Source organism: Wasmannia auropunctata, unplaced genomic scaffold, assembly GCF_000956235.1.
Source record: "Wasmannia auropunctata unplaced genomic scaffold, wasmannia.A_1.0 LD336106.1, whole genome shotgun sequence".
Lineage (NCBI taxonomy): Eukaryota > Metazoa > Arthropoda > Insecta > Hymenoptera > Formicidae > Wasmannia > Wasmannia auropunctata.
Genome location: NW_012026784.1, coordinates 9,872,004 through 9,872,851, shown reverse-complemented (window position 1 = coordinate 9,872,851; position 848 = coordinate 9,872,004). Strand labels below are relative to the sequence as shown.

Sequence of the window (848 nt, the reverse complement as noted above, 5' to 3'; positions counted from 1 at the left end):
TGTCCTTGAAAAAATATTATATTACACGAATCTATTGTGTCACAGCTGCCGTACATCAGCGCTTCACCAAAATGCTAAATTGCATTTTTATGTGTGTTTGGCGATGTGATTTCATCGCTAGGCATTATGGCTGTTCGAAAAATCGAACTTTGTCACAGCGAATTGGAAGGGAGTTTACTATAAAAGTATGAGGTATCGCGATTTTGTCAGTTGCACTTTGATAGGCGTACTTGAAAGAACAGTTTAACAAAGTGGTGCTAAATTGGCTTGTCACCTTTCAAGAATAATGAATTTCTACGTTCCGCTGAAGGATGAGGCGATCGAGAGACCGTAAGTTTTAATAAATTATTTTCCATGCTTAATTTATATTTTTCCATGCTTTAATTCTTTTACAGAATTGCGTCTCATATTTCGAAGACGCCTCGTATATTGGGAAGAAGATTCGCTCTAACAACCACCAATTTTAAATATCTGGATATTGGAATCAGCGTGGGATCTATATCTCATGTGGAAATACTTATTGGTGACAACCGAGGCAATCATATTATCCTGCCTTATGGAATGTGGAGGATGTTTATTGAGAGACGTATGGATATTGAACAATTTCTGCAATCAAGCGTTCCATCCTCACTACGAATTCAAGATTTAGTTATAGATCTCGTAAAAATACGTAATGATAATATTGTTAAATTGACGCTGAATGATACTTGTATGTTCATGAAACCGTCGACTATGCTTTTTATATTCGAAATCAAACATTGCGTTGAGCATGTATACTTTAATTTAAATCAAAATACGGACGCCGTTAATAATAAGTTTAAGCATTTTGTCGATTATTTACGTCACAA

The 848-nt window shown here is 35.3% G+C and overlaps 1 protein-coding gene across 1 annotated transcript in view; it reads left to right on the top strand.

Annotated features, from left to right (window-relative positions):
• Positions 1 to 286: 286 nt before the first annotated feature.
• The window catches only part of LOC105457042, a 3,325-nt gene continuing 2,763 nt past the window's right edge, over positions 287 to 848 (top strand). The window contains exons 1-2 of the mRNA XM_011701462.1: positions 287 to 330; positions 396 to 648. Of these exons, the coding sequence (XP_011699764.1) occupies positions 287 to 330; positions 396 to 648 (297 nt within the window). The remainder of the gene's footprint in view (positions 331 to 395; positions 649 to 848) is intronic.